This window comes from Anomaloglossus baeobatrachus, chromosome 2 (assembly GCF_048569485.1).
Source record: "Anomaloglossus baeobatrachus isolate aAnoBae1 chromosome 2, aAnoBae1.hap1, whole genome shotgun sequence".
Classification (NCBI taxonomy): domain Eukaryota; kingdom Metazoa; phylum Chordata; class Amphibia; order Anura; family Aromobatidae; genus Anomaloglossus; species Anomaloglossus baeobatrachus.
In genome coordinates, this window is record NC_134354.1 from 99,182,881 (window position 1) to 99,204,167 (window position 21,287).

Consider the following 21,287-nt stretch of genomic DNA (forward strand, 5'->3'; position numbering starts at 1 on the left):
GGACTTGGTTGTTAGGAAACCCCTGGGGTTTCTGTCACATTTGGATTTGACTATTGACGGCGGCTCCAAGCCTGGTCGGGGTCCGATGGCCCTGCCTGTGTGCTCAGCTTCACTCCGTTCCCTGGTCCGGTAATGGCGGGCAGACACCTGACCCGGTCCTTACGGCTCTGCAGAGTTCCACCAACTCCTGCAGACGGCCACCACCGTCTGCCAACCTTGCTGTCAGTGCCTGGGCTCCAACCCAGACACCTCTAGTGTTTACTCCTCTCACTTCCACCTCCAAGACTCAACTGTCACTTTTCCCACCTCCAGGCCTGTGAACTCCTCAGTGGGTGGGGCCAACCGCCTGGCTCCGCCCCACATGGTGTGGACATCAGAACCTGGAGGGAGGCAACAAGGGTTTTTGATTGACTGTTGTTGCTGCCTAGGGTGGGGGTGTGTGCATGTTGTTATGTATGTGACTACCTGGCTAGTCCAGGGCGTCACACATTGTGTTCAGGTCACTTTTTTAAACACTTTTCCTCTTTAAAAACCTGAAGCAGTTAAAAGATGCTCACAAGACTGAACATTTTCACAGCGAGTCAGTTTTACATTTCAACGCAGAGGTTTATTCTTTTTAAGCACTTTTTCAGGCACTTTATGAGGCACACCCACCTGAAAAAGCTAGTGTGCACATAACATTAGTGCCCATGACAATTCACTGCACCTTCCTCATGTCTTAGGCCTCATTCAATGTCCATTTTCCCATTGTGCTCTAGCCATGTTTTTCACCAGTATTAATACTGTAAGTAGGAGAAGCTTTGCAAGTTTTTGGGGCAAATAAGAAAAACCTCTGATGGCAAAAATGGACATACGGCTAAAACACTGATGGCAAAAATGGACATATGGCCAAACACTAATGGCAAAAATGGACATACAGCCAAACACTGATGGCAAACATGGACATACGGCCAAACAATGATGGCAAACATGGACATACGGCCAAACACTGATGGCAAAAATGGACATACGGCCAAACACTAATGGCAAAAATGGACATACAGCCAAACACTGATGGCAAACATGGACATACGGCCAAACAATGATGGCAAACATGGACATATGGCCAAACACTGATGGCAAACATGGACATACGGCCAAACACTGATGGCAAACTGGACATACGGCCAAACACTGATGGCAAACTGGACATACGGCCAAACACTGATGAAAATCTGGTCAGGCATGCTAATGAAAATGGATCTCAAGATAAAAAAATTGATGTCTGAATGACACTGTAAGCTGCTGTGGAAAAATTATGTTTTGTTGCTATGGGAAACAGAGAAACTTTACTGTACAGGTTTGAAAAACATTTTTTGTTGTTTTTTTATTGTTTGTACAGTGGATGTTGCCAAGACTCTGTTCACATCTGTTTTATTTGCTTCCAACAGTGGCATACCTCACAGCACTAACTGATGTACACGACTGATTGAGGCTTCCTATGCCCAATATATAGGCACAGTAGACGATGACTTCCATGGTACACAGCTGTATAGCACACGGTATACTTTATACTGTCCCTCTGTATAAGAATCATAAGCAGATTATACGTCCCCTATACAGTAAATATTATGCACATAAACCTGGCATATGCCCAAAAAACCATCAATGGCATGTGTTCAGTTTATGGCGGCCTAGGTGCACATGTCTGAGGTAGAGATGAGCGAACCCGAGGTTCATTTTTTGGTGGTTGTATCAAACACAGATTTTACAAAAAAAACCTGCATTTGGGTACTTTACGTAGGCAAACCACTGGCACCAGCATCACTGTGATCGGGTATGCTCGGTGCTCAGCCCAGTGCGAGCCGATGTTTGAATGGCTCACACCGGGGGTAACAACAGCCTGAATGGATGTAATGTGCACCCAAATAAAATGGAAAAATCCCACTTGCCCCCAAAAGTGATCTGTTTATGGCTGGCTGCATGTGAGCAGACCAATTAGTGACTTCCATTAGGGTTCAGGAAACGTCCGGGACCCAAATCGAACTTTTTCCAAAGTCCAGGTACACCGGCCAACCCCAACTTCTACAAGTGCGCTCATCTCTAGTCTGGAGACATCACGATGCATATAACAAAAACAGAGTAAAAATTAAATATGATCAGACAAGAAGTATTCGTCTCAGATTTTATTTCTGTGACTACCCTGATAAAAAAGTAGTAGATGATCAAACGTTCCAACTACCATTAAACGTCAACATGTGACATAATTGGGCTAAAGAAAAATACATCAACTGGCGCGTTTTGAGCATGAAGAAATGCTATACATTGAAACACATCATATAGATCCCCATGAAAATAACCACCTTATAGACCGATGTTTCCGAAGCTTCAGCCCTCACTGGTGGTGGAGATATTATCAAGCCATCAGTAATTGGCACAAGTCCTCTCACCTAGGCAATACTAAGGAAATTGAGACAACAATCTGCGGGGGGGCTGTGAGTTTGGGAAACAGATATAGACAGTCTCACTGATTAGCTAGGTCTGTTGATTTTTTTATGTTTAGTTTTTAAATGCAAAAAGACAATAGAGTTTAAATCCACCAAGAACTCGGGGGGATGCGGGTTAGGGAAGGGGTGCGCAGTTCACCTGTTGCAAATACTGCCAGAGTCCCCATACATTGCTCCAAATGGACATAGGTACGAAGACTGATTCTGTATGTCCTGCTCGGTCAAGATGTACACTGGACCACTGCAGCCAATCATAGGTTGCAGCGGTGGCATGTAGATCATGAGTACGGCCAGCGCTTGTATATACAGTATGTAAGTTTAGAAACAAAGAGGTTAATGAGGAAGCGGAGGGAAAGATGAGCAGAATGAGATCTTGTGTTTGCGTGATAAGCCGTGGGAGGACTATAATTATTTCCAAAGTACTCCGGCAGGCGAGATACTGAGTTAACTGTTTAGAGAAAGAACACAATGAAATATGAAGTGCCGCAAAGAATTACAGTACTTCTATACCTGAAAATACCAAAAATGAAGAATGTGAGAATAGTGCCCCCATGCTGTGCATAGGCAGCACTGTGCCATACAAGCAGTGCTCAACATCCTTCCAAATATCAGATAAAGAGGTGAATGCGTTTTGGAAATTTATTCTCAGGTCACAGGAATTTCTTTAAAAGCAAAAGCCTGAGTCACTTACTCCAGGATCACACGTAGCACGCTGCAGTCTATAGCTCGTGATGTAAATAATGCATTATCACAGACCTTCTGCTGACAACATTACATAATACAAAGTAACCAAAAGGTTGGAATCGCTCATTTTTACTGACTTTGTCAAGTCAAAAAATACAAGAATCGTAACCCGGATCATGCTGCATTTCAAAAAGAAAAAAAGAAGCCACCACTATCCCCGACAGCTAAATAGGAAAGGGTTCTTTACAGTTAGAGCAGTCAGACTGTGGAATGCCGACCACAAGAGGTAGTAATGGCAGATACTATAACAGCTTTTAAGAAAGGGCTGGATGATGTCCTCAGTACACATAACATTGTTGGTTATAAATGACTTAAGGCTGCTTTACACACTGCGATATCTGTACTGATATCGCCAGCATGTGTACCCGCCCCCATCGGTTGTGCGACACGGGCCAATCGCTGCCCGTGTCGCACAACATCGCCCGGACCGGTCACACGGACTTACCTTCCCTGCGACGTCGCTGTGACCGGCGATCCGCCTCCTTTCTAACGGGGCTGTTCGTTCAGCGTCACAGCGACGTCACAGCAGCGTCACTGAACCGCCGCCCAATAGAAGCGGAGGGGCGGAGATGAGCGGGACGTAACATCCCGCCCACCTCCTTCCTTCCGCATTGTGGCCGGGACGCAGGTAAGGAGAGGTTCCTTGTTCCTGCGATGTCACACGGAGCGATGTGTGCTGCCGCAGGAACGAGGAACAACTTCGTTACTGCTGCAGTAACGATATTTGAGCATGGACCCCCATGTCACTGATGAGCGATTTTGCACGTTAAAAGCTAAAGCGACCGGATGTGCGTCACAAAATCCGTGACCCCAATGAGATCACTTGAGCGATGTCGTAGCGTGTAAAAGCCCGCTTTAGTGACAAAATGTAGAACTGGTGGAGGAAGGTTGTACTAGATGGACCTAGGGCTTTTTTCAACCTAAGTAACTATGTAACCCTAAAAGACACCAAAAAGGCATAAACAAAACAAAAAACACAGGATAAATCATTGCTGGATATGTACTAACATTAGTCAGTGTAACGCAATTTATCCCGTAGCAAAAAATATACCTGTTGTGCACCAAAATAAGAATTATTCACACTTTCCGATAGATTCGACAGGGCTGTGTAGCGAACGTGCCAAAATTTTACAGCATCAATTTAGGGCAATTACATTTTTCATAAGAAATCTTTTTTTTTTTTTTTTTTTTAAAAAACCAGGGGCTGGATGAGGAAGAGCTGAGGGGGTTGGATTTGCCACTGCTTTGTATCAGTGTCACCATTTATAGGAGGTGCTTTACTTTCAAAGAAGGGAAGGCTCATACAACAACATGGGTCAGTGTGCCATCGGTAAAAAGAAACAAATGGTCCAATTTATAAGGTTGGCACAAGAGGAGAAACAAGTGGACTTCTGTAGAAAGATAAATATAGTCTTTATGCGCTTTAAAAAGAGTTGACATAAATATTACACCATTAAGAGCAGCATAGGAGGAATGGAGCGGCTATCAAACTACACAATACACAGGGTAATCAATAATTGTATTGTAACAATAATGACAGAATCCCTTATAGATTACACATGAACCATGGAGGATAAAATGGGTGTTTTCCTGCCAGTCCCCCTGCAGGTATATATGTTTTCTTGAGCTGGTTAGTCATATATGTATGGTGTTATTTAACTATTTAATGACTGACAACTTTTGGCACTTCTCATCTGTGTGTGTCTGACAGTGGCTAATCAGCTCAATTTACTTCTGCTTACCTCAGCCCTGCAGGGGGCTGACTATTCCTTTTAGGCCGCTTTCAGACGTCAGTGTTTAATCAGGTACCAGTCACACGCATGGTTATGGTCACACGTGTGACATCCGTGTTTGCATACGTGTGACATGTACCGGGTAAAACATGTGTGTCTGCAATGAAAAGATGTTCTATATTTACCTGTATCCAGCGATGCTGTCTTCTGCTCTGCTGCCTCCCGCTCCTGACCCCCACTCATTATTTTCATGGATTATTCACTGCCCGAGGATTTGGAAGCCAGAGCATCGCGGGGGACAGCACCACCGGGGACATCACCGGTGACAGGTCAGTATACAGCAGTTTGTGAAGTGACATCCAGGGGGTCATCGGAGTTCCCAATGAACTCTCATGAACCCCTGGAAGACACTCGCTGTAGCGCAGTTGTCGCAGGGGCGTCATCAGGAGGTCATCAGAGTTCATTGGGAAATCAGATGACCTCCTGGACGTCCATGAACACACTGCTGGCAGGATACTCACCTGTCACTAGTGATGTCCCCAGCGATGCTGTCCTCGGCGGTGCTGTCTCCGGCGCTGTCACCGCGATGCCCCTGCTCCCAGCTGCTCAATGCAGTGAATAATCAATGAAAATAATGAGCGGGGGTCAGGAGCGGGAGACAGCAGCGCTGGAGACAGGTAAATATAGAAAATCTTTTTATTTAAAAACCCGTGTTTTCTCCGGTCCGTGTCACACTGATGTCACACGGATCACATCAGTGTGCGGTCCCCGTGTGACACCCGTGCTGCCGGAGGAAAAACGGACACATCTCCGTGTGAAATAGCGGGGCCACATGGTCTGTGTGAAAACACGGCCGTGTGAGTACACAATAGGGTAACATGGGTACGTGTGACATCCGTATTAAAAACGAATGTCACACGTACCTAAAACACGGACGTCTGAAACCAGCCTTATAATTTAATACAGGTTTTAGCCTCCGTGGTTCATGTGTAATCTATAAGGGATTCTGTCATTATTGTCACAATACAATTATTGAGTACCTAGTGCAGGCGTCGGGAACCTATGGCTCGCGAGCCAGATATGGCTCTTTTGATGGCCGTATCTGGCTCGCAGACAGGGCTCCTACCTGTCTATGGGAAGGATGCATGCACCGCGCTACATCAGGCCGCGGTGCACGCTGATATTGGTAGTTATTTGATGGCCTGATAAGCATTGGCGGCAGTGGTGAGCGGCAATCTGCGGCGCCGTCACTTTAAGGCGCGCAGACATCCTGTTTTGAATTTCATCTGTGGGCGGAGCTACCGCCTTCTCAGTCCCACAGATGAAGGAGGCGAGCTTCTGTCCGGCGCTGTGTGGGCCCCCTCTCCACCGTGACCTAATCGGGTAAATGCCCTCCCCGCCTCCCCATTATGGGCCCCGGTGAGCTGCTTCTAACCCCCCAGATGTATGCCCTGCCAATCCCCCCCCCCCGCCGATTCCGCGGGTGCTGGCCCCGCCGATGCTGCGGGTGCTGGCCCCGCCGATGCTGCGGGTGCTGGCCCCGCCGATGCCGCGGGTGCTGGCTCCGCCGATGCCGCGGGTGCTGTACCCGCCGAGCCGCGGGTGCAGGCCCCACAGAGCAGCAGAGTTGTGTGTATTTGTCTGTATGTAGCAGAGTTGTATGTGTTTGTCTGTATGTAGCAGAGTTGTATGTGTTTGTCTGTATGTAGCAGAGTTGTATGTGTTTGTCTGTATGTAGCAGAGTTGTGTGTGTTTGTCTGTATGTAGCAGAGTTGTGTGTGTCTGTATGTAGCAGAGTTGTGTTTGTATGTAGCAGAGTTGTGTGTGTTTGTCTGTATGTAGCAGAGTTGTGTTTGTATGTAGCAGAGTTGTGTGTGCTTGTCTGTATGTAGCAGAGTTGTGTGTGTGTGTTTGTCTGTATGTAGCAGAGTTGTGTGTGTGTTTGTCTGTATGTAGCAGAGTTGTGTGTGTGTGTTTGTCTGTATGTAGCAGAGTTGTGTGTGTGTTTGTCTGTATGTATTAGAGTTGTGTGTGTTTGTCTGTATGTAGCAGAGTTGTGTGTGTTTGTCTGTATGTAGCAGAGTTGTGTGTGTTTGTCTGTTTGTAGCAGAGTTGTGTGTGTGTTTGTAGCAGAGTGTAGTACCATTGTTTCAGTCCAGTTGTGGCTTTATACAGCAGGGAGGAGCATTCCTTGCTGTACTAAGAGAACATTGGAGCGATTGATCTGTCAATGGCCCTTTAAACATATTGTACGGCTCTCGCGGAATTATATTTCAAAATATGTGGCGTTTACGGCTCTCTTAGCCAAAAAGGTTCCTGACCCCTAACCTAGTGTATTGTTTGTGTTGTGTTGTTTGCATAGTCGGTCCATTCCTTCTATGCTCCTCTTAATTGTGTAATATTTATGTCAACTCTTTTTAACCCTAGAACGCGCAAGCAATTCAATCTACCATAGAAAACAAACGACCTAGCAGGCCTGCGAGGCCCCAGGTATGCGTTCTAGGGTTAAAGTGCTTCTAATAAAGATTATTTTTATCTTTCTACACAAGTCCACTTGTTTCTCCTCTTGTGCCATGTTTGTTATGGTGGACGCATGCAAAGTAATAGGGTTTTTCCCCTTACGCTAAATATTTTGGACTGATGGAGTTTTTGTATCCAACTTATAAGGTTGCCTGACCGAGCAGTCACCGTGCCACATGGAAGTGCGGGTCTGGCCTAAGAAAATGCCCCCTGTGGATTGAACACCTGTATGTTCTCTGACGAGATCCCCCCCACCAGCTGCTCTCACCAGTGACTAAGAGCCGCCATGTATCTGCACGTACAGATGGCATCAGTCACTAATGAGAGGGGTGGGAGAGGCGGGGAAAACCCCACCATCATTTCTACAGCGCACGCCGTCAGTCATTTTATTTCTCTCTTTGCCACACTGCACAATATATTGTTTGCCTTTGGTCTCATACTACAGCAGACCAGCCTCTGTGATTTGCTCATCAAAAAGTGGTGAGAGCTCTGACATAAAGGAGTAGAAGTGAATAACATACTTCTACTGCCCAAGAAATAACTATAGGCGAATATTCATGCACAAATCAGTTCACGTCTAATGAGACAAGAGGTTCCCTTTAAATAGAATCTGTCATTGAGGGAACAATGAATGCCAACATGTACTGTGATATACTGAAGCAGAGCATGATCCCTTCCTTCAGAAACTGGGCCATAGGGCAGTATTCCAACATGATAACGACCCCAAACACACCTCCATCTTGACCACTGCCTTGCTAAAAAAACTGAGGGTAAGGCTATATGCCCACACTGCGGAAAATGCGCGGATTTTGCCGCGGATTTCTCGCGGAAAAGCCGCGGATTTCCCGAAAATCTGCAGCACAGCTACTCCCCCAGCCATTTCTATGGCATTTGGGAAATACTGTGCCCACGCTGCGGATTTTTCCGCAGCGGAAATCGTGCGAATTTCCATCCGGAAAAATCTGCAGCATGTCAATTATTGTTGCGGATTTCTCCGCAGGGTCCCATATACTTACCTGCCTCACCGGAGTCACTTTCTCCGTCCGGTGTACAGGAGCGCGGTGAATCCAGGTACAGGAAGGAAGAGGTGGGTGGAGCCTGCACGAGCTCCGGTCATGTGACAGCCGGAGCTAGTTCAGGCCCGCCCACCTTCTTCTGCAGACGTTGAGAGAGTGACCCGGCTGCCGGAAAGCGAGGTGCTGCATGATAGAGGTAAGTATGAGTGCCCGATCACTGCAGCACTTGTTCTGCATTGAGGATGCAGTGCCGAAGCCATGGTACTGTATCCTCAATGCAGAATGCCCGCACCATAGCCGCAGCATGGAAACAGACAAAAGTTGTGGTGCTGTTTCCTGGGAGCTCATGCGGAATGTCCTGCGGATATATCCGCAGGACACTGTCCCCGTGGGCACATAGCCTAAAGATGCTGGACTGGCCAAACATGTCTCCAGACTAAAGGCCAGTTTACACGCAGAGATAAATCTTTGGCAGATCTGTGGTTGCAGTGAAATCATGGAAATATTGTTCCATTTTTACACAGCCACAAACCTGGCACTGATTGTCCACAATTTCACTGCAACCACAGATCTGCCGCAGATTTATCTCTGTGTGTGACAGGGCCTTTAAACCTTATTGAGCAACCTCAAATGGAAGGTGAAGGAGCACAAGGTCTCTAACATCCACCAGATCCATGGTGTTGTCATGGAGGATCCAGTAGCTCTTGTGAAGCTTTAATGAACTCCATGCCCAAGAGAGTTAAAGGTAATCTGTCACCAGGTTTTTGCCACCTAATCTGAGAGCAACATAACATAGGGACAAAGATCCTGATTCCAGAGATTTGTCACTTACTGGGCTGCTTAGTGTAGTTTTGATAACATCCCTGATTAATAAGCAGTAGATTATCATTAGAGGACTACTTGGTGTGCTGCAGGTAGTCCAGCATATTTGTGAGCTCTGTATAACTGCTAGATCTGCAGCAGAGAAAACATTGATTTTATCCACATGACAGCAAACAGCTCAGTAAGTGACATCGCTGGAATCAGGGTCTCTGTCTCTACATTATGTGGCTCTCAGATGGGGGTGCAAAATCCTGATGACAGATTCCCTTTAAGGCTGTGCTTGAAAATAATGATGGGTCACACAAAATATTAGCATTGTGGGCACAATTAGGCCATTTTCACTTGGGGGTGTACTCATTTTTGTTGCCAGCGGTTTAGACATTAATGGCTGTGTGTTGAGTTATTTAAGACACCAAATTTACACTGTTATACAAGCCGTACACTGACTACTTTACAGTGTATCAGAAGTGTTATATCTTCAGTGTTGTCCCATGAAAAGTCATAAAATATTTACAAAAATATGAGGGGTGTACTCACTTGTGATATACTATAATCACACTGGTAGCGCCCCCTTCTATTTAACCCCTTCATGAGCTGTGACGTATATTTACGTCATAGGTCGTGTCCCTTGCTTTGATGCTGGCTCACACACCAAGCCCACATCTTTCCCTGCACGTCGGCTGATCTGATCATCATTGCATCATTTCCTGCTCCCATCGGTGCCTCCGTCATGTGATCACGGGGGGCCGCGGAGATGTCATGATAGCCAGGCGTCAGCTGATGACCCCCGTGTCTGTCAAGACAATCCTTCTTGTGAACTATGATTAAGGCATAAACCGAAACGCGTCGGTTTCCTGGGATTCCTTTTTATTTTCCAACATTTTTGATGTTTTTGTCGGATTGTGTTTTTATATTTTGTATTTATTAAAGAAAGCTTTTTTTTTATGTCATGATCTTCCTTTTATCACCAGATTTCGCTCTCCACCATTCAACCCAGGCCGTGCTGATCAAAGGTGAATGTTGAGCCGACTTATTTCTCGATTCTACATTTGCAGGGGCAATGAAGTGACCCGGACACTTTTACAGCTTTTACTGGTTATATAAGAATTTGCAAACATGCTCCTTGCCTAGGAAACTGGCGACCTCAAATTGCATAGTTTGCAAAAAGGATTTTTAATAGTTTTTACAAGCTCTTTGCAATTTTCCCCGTTTAATAAAATAAAACAGCCGATTTAAACCGAATATGTCAGCAGACGTTTGCTATGTAATCTAAAAGCAGAGATGAGAACCAGGGTCGCTGCCCTTACATCATACTGCTCTCGGATTACATAACAAGAAACTCCTGACAGATTCACTGTAGAAAGAACCAGTCATTGACTCCTGCTGCCCAAATCAGAGCCTTATTACATGGTTGCACCCAGGTATATTTTACGGTGAAACGCACGGCGTTTAGGACAAAGTATATTTTAAAGATTCAGGGACCATAGCTGTCGACTAGAGTAGTCTGACTGTCCCCCCGCCAGCTTCTCCCATCACCAGTGCGGGTGATTGACAGGTCTCTGCCTCGTGTGTACATGAAATGAGCATGTATAATGAACATACACAGTGAGTGATACTACAGCTGTAGAACATCTCACATACGAAAGCTACTATTCTACATAGGAGGCTGATGGACAGGTCCGGTCACACGCTACACCGCTAGCAGTCTGTGTATAGACAGAAGTGCTGGTGAATCCAAGGAAAGCTGCACTAATATGACAAAGGGGCCGACTGCTTTAATGCTGAACTAGACATAAAAAGTTGTTGTCGCCTTTAAGAAAATAAAAGTTTAGACTTTAAGCTGTTATTAGTTAAAAAACTATTCTTTCCTTACCCTGCCCGGCTCAAACAGCACTGATTGTCTGCCACTGCTCCCAGTGTCTTATTGTCTGCAGCGTTGGTCATGTCGACAGTGCTGCAGCCAATCGTAAAACTCAGCAGTTCTTGCAATCTATATTGGCAGAGCCGCTGAGCTCATTTATTGCCTTCAGAAGTGTCCGCGTTCCAAACGCTGCAGACGATAACAGACAATGGGCGCAGCGGTGGAGACTCTGCACTGGAACAGAGCTTAGAGGAGTGGACAACCCCTTTAAGGCTAACCATAGAAGACTGCACTTTATCAAAGGCATTGCTTTACACTACTTGCAGTAGATAACCTGTGAGGGGCGCCCAACTCACTCAATTGCATGTATCTTCTAAGGAGATGTTGTACTGAAACCCAGCCCCTTCTCTGCGGTCATACAATGAATGCTGTCATCAAATATAAAGAGAAGTGTGATCTCCAGAGCAACATCAGCTACGATTACATAAAGCGTGCGTTACATGCCAGCAATCTCTCCCGGGACCGGGGCTTTATTAAATCAAAACTCATGATGGAGACATTCACCTACAAGCGAAAATTAGATCATGGTGAGGTCTTATATACATAAACACACACACATTATATTATACACACACACACACACACACACACACACACACACTATATATACATACACAAGGTGAACCAAAAGTGGGTGGAATAGGGTTTGTCGAAGAGTGAAATGTAGACCTCAAAGTTGTGAAAATTGTGATGGACAGCAGTTTGTGCACCTGCGCTGATAAAACTAAAACTGTATTGTATTGGTTCCTACTGTGTCTGTATAGACAGACGCATAAACACGTATGCATAATCACAGATCGTATATACATAGACACACTACAGGTACACATGCGCGCACACACACATTATAAATATATATACTGTATATATGTATACACACATACATGTACACACACATGTACACACACAATATATAGTGTGTGTGCGTGCATGTATATACTAGTGAGTCTATGCATATATTATGTGTGATTGTGTGTGCGATATATTATATATATATCTATAATCTATAGATATATATATATATATATATATATATTCTATTTTATATACATACACATATATACATATATATATATATATATATATATATATATATATATATATATATATATTCTATTTTATATACATACACATATATACACACACATACATATATATATATTTATAATATACTTATAATATACTGTGTGTGTATATATATGTGTATGTATATAAAATATATATCTATATTATATATAAAACCATTTGTATGCACATATTTGCCTGTATCTACATATGTTACACTACATATACTACATCTATACATAGTCTGAATATAAAGCATATGATGCCTGTGTCCAGGTGATCTTTTGCGGTGCCGTTCTGTATGAGATGAGGGTGGGTTACAGATAAAGTCCCTCTGTGATTATTGGGCTGTGCGTTAGGTGCTATATCAGGACATTAATGATTTCACAGTCCGGTCACTTGTGTAAATCATGAATTCGTGCGCATAGCAGATCTGGCTGTTCTGCCAATTAGGACAATCTGATCGGTGTACGTCAGCTGGACGTATATGGGGAAAACAAACATTGCAGTCATTGTGAGGAATGGGTGGTCAGGACTGGATGAGCACAGTACGACTGATCATTGTGCTTGATGTGCTCATCAGTTGTCAGACTAACCATGCTGCAGATACATGGAGCGTCGCATGCTCCACACACGTCAATCAGTACAAGTTATTCAGAAGCACAAGTCCCCTGGATTGTAGGGCTTTCCATGCAATGGCCATCAATAATGGAATTGATACCAAAATACATATCTGATAATCAGCACTTCTAGCTATACATGGCCCTGTAGTGATACTATCGCCATACATCGCTGCAGAACGGAAATACAGTGACTGTTTACAATCCATGGGGGAGGAGGGCACTTAGTGAGACGTCGCTCTCCTCCAGGAATCAACCTGGATAGACAGAACTAGAGCAGAGACAAATGTATTGTTAGCAATGACCAGGAATGTTTCTGTCCCATCAATTCCGGTTGACGCCATTGACTAAACAAAGATTAAGTGAGGGATAACGTGGCTGGATAAGAGGTCACCTCAGTTTATACAAAAAAAACCAAAACAAAAACATGAACAGAGATCTAGGAAAAAACAAGAAGAGGTAAACAAAGATTCCCAAAACAAAGTGGCCCCGAAAAAAATCCTACGCAAATGGGAAGCAGCCGCACATGCAGGGACCCCACTCACCCTGCTCCTGCAGCCACTCCATTAATTGTGCAGTGTGCGGCAGCTGCAAACTCCCCCAGTGCAATCCATTCAGTCTTCACTGCAGCTCCCGCTGATCCCGTCACTTCAGCTCCACTGCACACAACAGATCCATGGGTAAAAACGGAAAAGGAAGAGCCGGAGAGCAGTCCCCTGTCAGTATATCTGCTTGTCTGAGAGATGAGCCTGGATGTGAGGGATAGGAGGGGAGGGGGGGTGCTTGGGCCAGAAGACGGTCAATTACCGGCATAGGGGGCTCTCTTGGGGATGCCTGTAAGAGTGTGCAGGGGCGGGGACCTCAGGGAGGATGGAAAGGCTTGTGGAACTGTACATGATGGATATGGGAGCAGCACTATCGGATTCCACTTAACGGTACGGCAGAGATTGAATTGTACTGCCTGGTTTTACGCTCTCATACAAAGGCTCCGGCTGACACGGCTTCTCTGTCTACTAAGCTGGCACCATCCCAAATATCTTGTATCATCAAGGCTTCACTCTACAGGAGAACATGCAGCACAGCTCCCGGAGCTGTCCATGGTCCTTACAGGACTCGGATGATGGTCAGCTCCTGAGGGTTACAGGAAAATTACTGGACAGCTAATTCTACTAGTGGAAGAAAGATCTAGTTTTACTGACTGGGAGACATCAGTCAAAAAGCAACCAAAAGCAGGACACACGGTAAACTATAGTTAAGACTTAAACCACAACTTCTTATAGGAGGCCAAAAAAATAGTGTAAAGCAGAGGCCGTCAGACAAAGTGGGGTTCAGACAATTAATTCAGATAATATATTCTCACCAGCGTCTGTAGCCAACGTTATTCTGTTCCACCATTTTTACAAAAATATGTCATCGTGGATTTTGGATTTCTGATGGTCTCCATTCCAGTGAGGAGCACAATGACCTCATAAGAACTTTCAGGAGACCTCCACCTGCTAGTTGCATTAGATGTTGCTCCTTGACTACTTTTTGGCTCAGTCCAGCTTGGGGCAAAGCTCTGATCTTCATTAAGCTTAGCTACAGGGTGTCACGAACCACCGGGGGGGTCACTCAGAAATCCCCCGCGCTGGCTACCAGTACGTCACAATCGGGGTGTAACAAGTGGGGGGTCACCCCTCCTTTATACCTCCCGACCGACAGACAGAGCACGTGATGCGCTCTCTAGCGCCCCTCTTATAGTCAGGCCAATTATGGAATTGCCCGACGATAAGCAAGGAGGCCGCTATACTACTTATGCCGATTATTGAAGGGTCCCCGGTGAGAGTAGGGTATATATTCCCCCGACCTCCGCGGGCGGAATATATAAAACCTCCCCGAATCTCACTGGCCTCCCCACAATAATCCTTGGCACAAACTCGCTGCCACCAACCGATTTACGGTAACTATTAGCCGAACACACAGACGTGGGATTCAAGATCGAGATAACAGAACAGCCCAAGATTAATTATATAATTTAATCAGCCTAAAGCACACTAGAAACTACAATATATACAATAGGGGATCTACAGAATATACATAGGTCAGAGTACAGTTACAAGCAAAGCATGGGTTACAAACAGGCATACACAGTTCCAGCAGTTACCTTGTGCGTCTGGCCACAGGGGGGCGCTGTAGACCAGGTTTCTAGGATCCTTCCCACAGATGTTTCCTACACGTGACCCCCAGCGAAAGAACGCTGGAAAATGGCCGAAGTAGGGTTATCAACCTGGGCAAATCCAGGTCCCCTCCTACCTTCGTGACCTCAGAGGGAGCACTGCTCCACCCCTGGCTTGAGTTATGGACAATATCCCAACATGGAATATGGGCCATAACTTTGCCTGGGAGCGTCGTAGGCGGACGCCAACGCTCTCATTGTGACAGCTATGAATTTAGCTACGGAACGAGAGGACTCATGACTTGTCTACTAGTTCCCCATTGGCTGATATCACGCCTGGGGTATTTCCCCAGGTCCTGCTCCCATAAAAAGGGTGTGCCAGCATCGTCCGCATGCGGAGACACCATTTTTATGGTTGCCATATTTATCGGAAATATGGCTTGCGAGATATGAACCATTTTTTACTGGAGTCGTTCTGTCTGGATACTTCCATAGCCTTGCTAATTAGATAGCAGCCCCTACCACAGGGTCACGGCAGGGAGTCATCCTGTGTCCATTGTTCCCACATCATCTCATTTCCATATCACAGGAGATGGCTGTTGGAGGTGTAAGTGGGATGTGACACCTTCCCAGATGGTGGACATTGAGAACAAGAAGGGAGGGGGCACTGCCATGGAGTGATGAGAGCGATTATGACTGGAAGTCATAATTCATCTTCATATCCCAGGGTTTGCCTCACACAGGGTCTACAAGAGTGTCACATGGTTTGAAGCTAGCCATACACATGAGATAACGGTCAGACGAATTATAGTCCAGCAGACAGCCATCTCACCAAAACATGAACCCTCAGCCGTCGGGGGACACCCATGAGGCTTCCATATACATGAGCTAGTCAAACAATCCCCACCAAGACTAGTAGGTTTGGTCAACTTTTACCTAATGTGTATGGGAAACCCAAGACCAATCCCATCTCATCATCGGTTCAGGTTGCCATTCCCAAAGTTTCATATTTTTTACCCAATTTGTCTCATTTACGTGAACGGATAAGTCGGGGACACACCTATATATTGTTTTTCAACTATAGAGATGGAACCTCCTGAGATTGTGTATGTATGTATGTATGTATGTATGTATGTATGTATGTATGTATGTATGTATACATATATACATATATATACATATATATATATATATACATATATATATATATACATACATATATATATATATATATATATATACATATATATATATATATACATATATATATATATATACATATATATATATATACATATATATATATATATATATATATATATATACATATACATATACATATACATATATATATATATATATATATATATATATATATATATATATATATATATATATTATAATGTGAACACTCCCTGAGTTGGCTAAAATGATCCATTGATACAAAATTTTTGTTTATGCTTGAAATACCTCAAGTCTTAAAGCCTAATTTGTACGGCGGCCATCTTCAGTGATGGGTGGAGGGTCGCTGGTATAAAGTGAAGGTAGTAGTGTAGCAGGATCCAGACGCATCCATGAACCTATTGGTAATGGGGCTCATCACTGCTCATCTGACTGAATAACCATTTACCGTCTGAGGTCATTTTCGGAAAGCCTGATAAATTGATTCAGAAGCATGGACATGTGAATAGGCATCTAGGGAAACACAGTCCTAGAGCAATACACAGAGCAAATTAATTTTGAGTCCAGAAACGATGTCTATAGTCAACCTAGAAGCTGTTTACACAGAAATCAATATACACGTTATGTTGTATGCAATTATCTATAGATGTGACTGACAAAACACAATCAGTCTTAGCCAAGCATGAACACTAAATATTTGTGTACTAAAGGGATCAGTACTTAGGGGTTATGTACGTCATATTCTAAGAAGAAACATGTGGCCAAACATTTCTGTGCTTCAGGACACAACATAAACCATATGAAAGTGATCATATTAAAAGGCAACTTCAGAGCACAGAGCCATCGCAGGGTCTGGGAATACAAATTCATTAAAATGGTTAACTCTGTGGACACAGGACTCAACCTGTCAGGAGGATTTATGACCCACTACAAAATCTGAGAGGTCTGCTCCAGAGACTGCAAGGACAGCAGACTTCTTAACCTACATGGATATTGGGACAATAAAACTTTCACACCACTAATCAAAGCTAATTAAGGATTCACTCTCTAAGCTCAGTGTTTGTTTATTTAAATGCCCTTTTATTATGCCATCCCTCTGCTCTGTTTGTGTATATATGTGTTTCTTCAGATATTTTGTCATACCATGCCTGATGAAGGGACCTGAGATGTCTCGAAAGCTTGCTTTGTAACATCATTTTATCTTATTTAAGTTAGCCATTAAAAGGTATCACAACAAGATTATAATTTTGTTTCTCTCACTGAGAACAATCAATCAATCATTCTTAGAAGAGTCACAGCTCTTCCAACAAGGTCTAGAAACAGATATCTGCTCTGCAGCTGAAGCGCCCATAATTTCATGGCATTAAAGTTAACCTATATATTTTTTTTTCCCCATGGAAAAATTTAATGTGACTTTTTCTGACAACCCTTCCACATTACCAATCACATGCCCTCGAATCAGAAGAACTGGTGTTAAACGCCTGCTGTCAGGTCATGTGAAGTGTCACATTGGGCACAGAGGCCTTGTTCAACAAAGTCCACATTAATAAGTAAGAAGCTGAATCCCACTCGTGGCACCGCAGAAGCCTCTACCCTCGTGTGTGACAAATACAGAATGACTACAGATCATGCTGCCCTACTTAAATTATGCCGAAACGCCTGCATTTAAAGAGTTAATTCAATCAGACTAAAAATCTTTTCCCAGTCTCTGTGGGGGAGGCTGCTGGATTCTAATTGTATTGAGTATGCGGAAGATATCAAGATATGTTTGCATAGTAACCACAGTAATGAAGCTCTGACAGATTTGTCAGCTGTCAAACGTTGGTCCTACCATTGCCTTGTATAGGGAGAATGATGGTCTTATATTAGTATAAATATTAGTGTTTTATTGAAAAGGTGCAGAAAACATGATTAAAGGGAATCGGTCACCAGGATTTTCACTTCAAGGGTCATTAGAATCTCACATTTGATGCTCTTGCATCGGATGCCATACACTTGTGTGGCCCCAGCTTTAAAGGGAATCTGTCACCAGGTTTTTGCTACCTAATCTGAGAGCAGCATAATGTAGGGGTGGAGATCCAGATTCCAGTGATGTGCCACTTACTGGGCTGTTTAGTGTAATTTTGATAAAACTACTGTTTAATCAGCAGTAAATTATCATTTGAGGACTACTTGGCCAGCTGCCAGGTAGTCCAGCATATTCATGAGCGCTGTATAATTGCTAGATCTGCAGCAGAGAAAACATTTATTTTATCAAAATGACAGCAAACAGCTCAGGAAGTGACACATCGCTGGAATCAGGGTCTCTATCTCTACATTATGTTGCTCTAAGATGGGGCAGAAAAAACCTGGTGACAGATTCCCTTTAAACATGGGGCCACACGAGTGTATGGCATCCAAAGTGAGTGCGCATTGGTTGTGATATGCTAATGACCCTCGGCTCTGGCTCTACTGCAAGCTGAATGTCATTATACTGTGATCCGATCCTGCGATCAGATCATAGCTGCAGAGGAGAGGGCGGGAATACTGTCTCCATCTCCTCCATTGGCAGATGATGCGCACATGTCATCCAAGTGCAGTCCGTTGTTTCACTCACATCCATAGACTTGTATGGGTGCAATTGATCCGAGACTTTGACACTTGCTGCATGCTGCGATTGTTTTCTCGGTCCAATTAAGGCTGAGGAAAAAAATCGCAGATGGAAATGGCCTGATAGAGTAACATTGGTTTGAGTGGAATGTGATTTTATCGCATTACACTCATCCGATTTTACTCGCCGTGTGTCCTTTGTCTTAGAGCTGCACTTTACAGTAATGATACCTTGCAGGTTTGGCTGTCATTTATCTATTGTGTATGGCCACCTTAAAGGAGCCGGTCGCATGATACTTAATGGTCAATCTGCAGGCGGTATAGAGTAGAGTAAGAACAGATTAATACAAGTTTTATTGCCTTTTTCCCACATAACCATATTTTTCTTACTTTTTGCTTTGGAGTCCAGTAGGTGGTCCTTATATTGACTTCCTTCTCTGTAGGAGTATGCAAGAAAACAAAAAAGCTGCTGTTCAGTGAGTAGGACCGCCCACTGGACTCCACAACACAGAATAGGCAGAACTTTACATTAGTAGATTACGAGTTATACCGAATCTTTCCCCAGGCAACGATCTATTGATCACATGCGGCCATGATCGATGTCACCGATTCACTATCAGAACCAGTTTCACAAAAGGGTTTATATAACTGCGAGTCAAAATGGACAAACCAATCAAGTGTACAAAGTGATCAAGTTTACACAAAGGTTTGTATTTCCACTTGTAGTCGGTGTGACATCTGACCGGTCGTCCTGCGACTTACTTGCCCTTATGGAGATGCATTAGTCCAATCAATTATGGAAACATGGTTCTTCCGTATATACCCAGCACCTGTAATGATCCTGTTAATAATCCATAGATGTGTCCTTGTCGATATTTCTGCAGCAGTTCAGTATTATATAATCTGAAATTCTACTGGAGAAATGGAAAAATACTAAAGTGAAAACCAAAACTCAGAACTGTCGTCTTGTGCTATAGTCAAGTCATTCTCCTAAGGCCATCCTGGCACAGAATCGGGGAAAAAATAATTCACGCCAAAATGGCACTGTAGTCATTGTTTGACTTTCCCAGCTTGGCATTCTAGACCCCTCAGCTCCTAAAACAAGACGGAAGAGGTGTGCACAAAACCACTTAAGACCGAGGCACTTTTTTTCTACGATTTCAAAGGGAAAGAAGCTTATTAGACATATAACTGATAGATGTGGATTTTATTCTAGTGCTGATGATCACTGAAGATTGTGAAAACTGGTACCAAGTCCTTATAATGCAATGCCATCACTGGTGCCACTAGTGCAAACTGCAGTCGTGCCGCCCCCGGCAGACCTCTGATGTCACGGTGGTGGGTCCCATTGCCGATGTGACCGTACCAGGCGGGGGCCACAGGCTTTTGTGATGTGGTTAAAAATAATATTAAAACGGGAGAGAAAAAATAAAAATAAATAAAGCGTTTGTGACGTCGGTTGGGATGTTCGGCATTGGTATGGCCAGGCACTGCTGGAGGTCCCCAGGAGATAGGTGGTGATGTGCAGTGACAGAGAGTTGTCCCCTCACCCCCCAACTAAGACAGGTTCTGGGGATATTGAGGTAAGGATGGTGTAGCAGAGAATAATCAGCCAAAGATGAGACAGGGAGCTTTTACTGTAGCAGAACAGTCCTTACAGCCTTCACAATGATGGTGGTCTGACCTACCCCAATGAGAGTTTGGTTTCTCTGCTGTGTAGTGGTCGTGTGTTCCTCCTGCTGCTACTTCCCTACCTGCGAAAAGGGATCTTGAAATCCTGGGATTTTCATGACAAGAAAACTCTACATCTTTAATCCCTTCCAGTGAGCAAGCGACTTGAATCCTGAAGGAAAACTCACTATTTCTTCTAGAAGTTTCCAGTCTCAATCATGTTACTAGGCAAATTCACTGCTCCTTATGAAAAAAGGCTAATTGTATCTCAGTTTGCTAGGGACCTTGAAAGTCCTGGTGGCCTAGGGACTGACACCCTGCCAATTTGTAGCTGGCTCCTCCAGAGGTTTCAACAGTTACCGCAGGACAGAACAGTCTCCATATTACAATCCTCACTTCACCTCACACAAACTTCAACTGCCCTGAATTTACCTCACACCTAAATCTACTCCCCTTTCTTCTTTTAGGGCACACACACAAGCTTTGTTGCTCAGGTGAACAGCCCCAGTAAGGGAGTGTAGGCAAATGTGTGTATGTGGTGAACAGCCGAGAAAACCAAATCTCATTAAAGCTGGCAATACATGTTATACATATTTAAATACACATGCAGCCATTCTTTGTGGCGACTCAGGCACAGAAAGCCACACAGGCACCAAATTAGGTGTAGTGAGCACCAGGCAAAGCTCATTGTATTGTGACTGGTATGCTGTGCATTTTGTATTGGAGAGTCTCATCCAGGAAAGGAAGAAAAAAAAAAATATAT

The 21,287-nt window shown here is 44.1% G+C and overlaps 1 protein-coding gene across 5 annotated transcripts in view; it reads right to left on the minus strand.

Annotated features, from left to right (window-relative positions):
* The window catches only part of ABR (ABR activator of RhoGEF and GTPase), a 551,973-nt gene that overhangs the window by 352,520 nt on the left and 178,166 nt on the right, over positions 1-21,287 (minus strand). Inside the window, exon 1 of one of the 5 annotated variants that reach the window (XM_075335219.1) lies at positions 13,473-13,654. The exons of the other annotated variants lie outside the window; for them this stretch is intronic. Coding sequence (XP_075191334.1) covers positions 13,473-13,494 — 22 coding nt within the window. The 5' untranslated portion in view covers positions 13,495-13,654. Of the gene's footprint in view, positions 1-13,472; positions 13,655-21,287 lie in introns of those variants that run through there. 5 annotated transcript variants of the gene reach the window in all.